Source organism: Neopelma chrysocephalum, unplaced genomic scaffold, assembly GCF_003984885.1.
Source record: "Neopelma chrysocephalum unplaced genomic scaffold, ASM398488v2 Primary Assembly neopelma1_95689, whole genome shotgun sequence".
NCBI lineage: Eukaryota > Metazoa > Chordata > Aves > Passeriformes > Pipridae > Neopelma > Neopelma chrysocephalum.
In genome coordinates, this window is record NW_020924353.1 from 3,348 (window position 1) to 4,647 (window position 1,300).

A 1,300-nucleotide genomic window follows, 5' to 3' on the forward strand; every position below is an offset into this window, starting at 1 on the left:
GTTCCGTTGACTCCCATTGGGTCCTGGGACCCCCTGACCCCCCCTTTGCCCCCCAGGGATGATCCAGGCCCTGGGCGGGTTCTTCGCCTACTTCGTGATCCTGGCGGAGAACGGTTTCCTCCCGTCCTGCCTCGTCGGGATCCGCCTGCGCTGGGACGACCGCACCATCAACGACCTGGAGGACTCCTACGGGCAGCAGTGGGTCAGTCGGGGGGGGGTTTCACCCCAAAAACAGGGCACCCCAAAAACGGGGAACCCCCCAAAAAAATGGGCGGCGGGAGCCCCCCCCAAATTCCTGGAAAAAGGCAGAAATTTGGGAGGGGGAGAAGCTCCGTTTCCCGGCAACCACCCAGAGGGGTCTTAAAGGGCTCCCCCAGAAATGGGGTTCCCAAAAAATGGGGCTCCCAAAAAATGGGGCTCCCAAAAAATGGGGCTCCCCGAAAAGGGGGCGCCCCAAAAATAGGGGGTGGGAGCCCCCGAAATCCCTGGGAAAGGCTGGAATTGAGGGGGGGGAGAAGGGGCAGAAATTTGGGGGGGAGTGGGGTCCGTGAACCCCAATTCCCAGGAAATGTGGGGTCTCTGCACCCCAATTTCTGGGAATGGGGCAAGGGGGGAGTCTCTACACCCCAATTCCTGGGAAAAGGGGGGGTCTCCACACCCCAGATCCCAAGAAATGGGGGTCTCCAAACCCCAAATCCCAGGAAAAGGGGAACCACGCCCCAGATCCTGGGAAAAGGGGGGGTCTCCACACCCCAATTCCTGGGAAAAGGGGGGTCTCCGCACCCCAAATCCCAGGAAAAGGGGGGTCTCTGCACCCTAATTTTGCAAGGGGGGTCTCCACACCCCAAATCCCAGGAAAAGGGGGGTCTCCACACCCCAAATATCAGGAAAAGGGGGTCTCCACACCCCAAATCCCAGAAAATTTCGGGTGGGTGGGGGCGGCACCTTCTCCCCCTCTTTTCTCCCCAACGGGGGGTCGTGGCGAGACGGGGTTTTTTTTGGGGGGCCCGGGGGGGTCTCCAGAGGGGGGTCCCTCACCTCTTGTGCCCCCCCCCGGCCCCCCCCCGCAGACGTACGAGCAGCGGAAGGTGGTGGAGTTCACGTGCCACACGGCCTTCTTCGTCAGCATCGTGGTGGTGCAGTGGGCCGACCTCATCATCTGCAAGACCCGACGCAACTCCGTCTTCCAGCAGGGCATGAAGTGAGAAAAAAGGGGGGTCTCGGAATCCTGGGGGGGTCCCCGAAATCTTGGGGGGGTCCCCGAAATCCTGGGAGGGTCCCCGGAATTTTGGGGGGAGCG

The 1,300-nt window shown here is 61.8% G+C and overlaps 1 protein-coding gene across 1 annotated transcript in view; it reads left to right on the forward strand.

Moving 5' to 3' along the window:
* Positions 1-1,300, forward strand: part of LOC113980935 (sodium/potassium-transporting ATPase subunit alpha-3-like) — a gene marked incomplete at its 5' end in the record, with an annotated part of 5,221 nt that overhangs the window by 3,051 nt on the left and 870 nt on the right. Inside the window, 2 exons of the mRNA XM_027708156.1 lie at positions 57-202; positions 1,071-1,201. Coding sequence (XP_027563957.1) covers positions 57-202; positions 1,071-1,201 — 277 coding nt within the window. The remainder of the gene's footprint in view (positions 1-56; positions 203-1,070; positions 1,202-1,300) is intronic.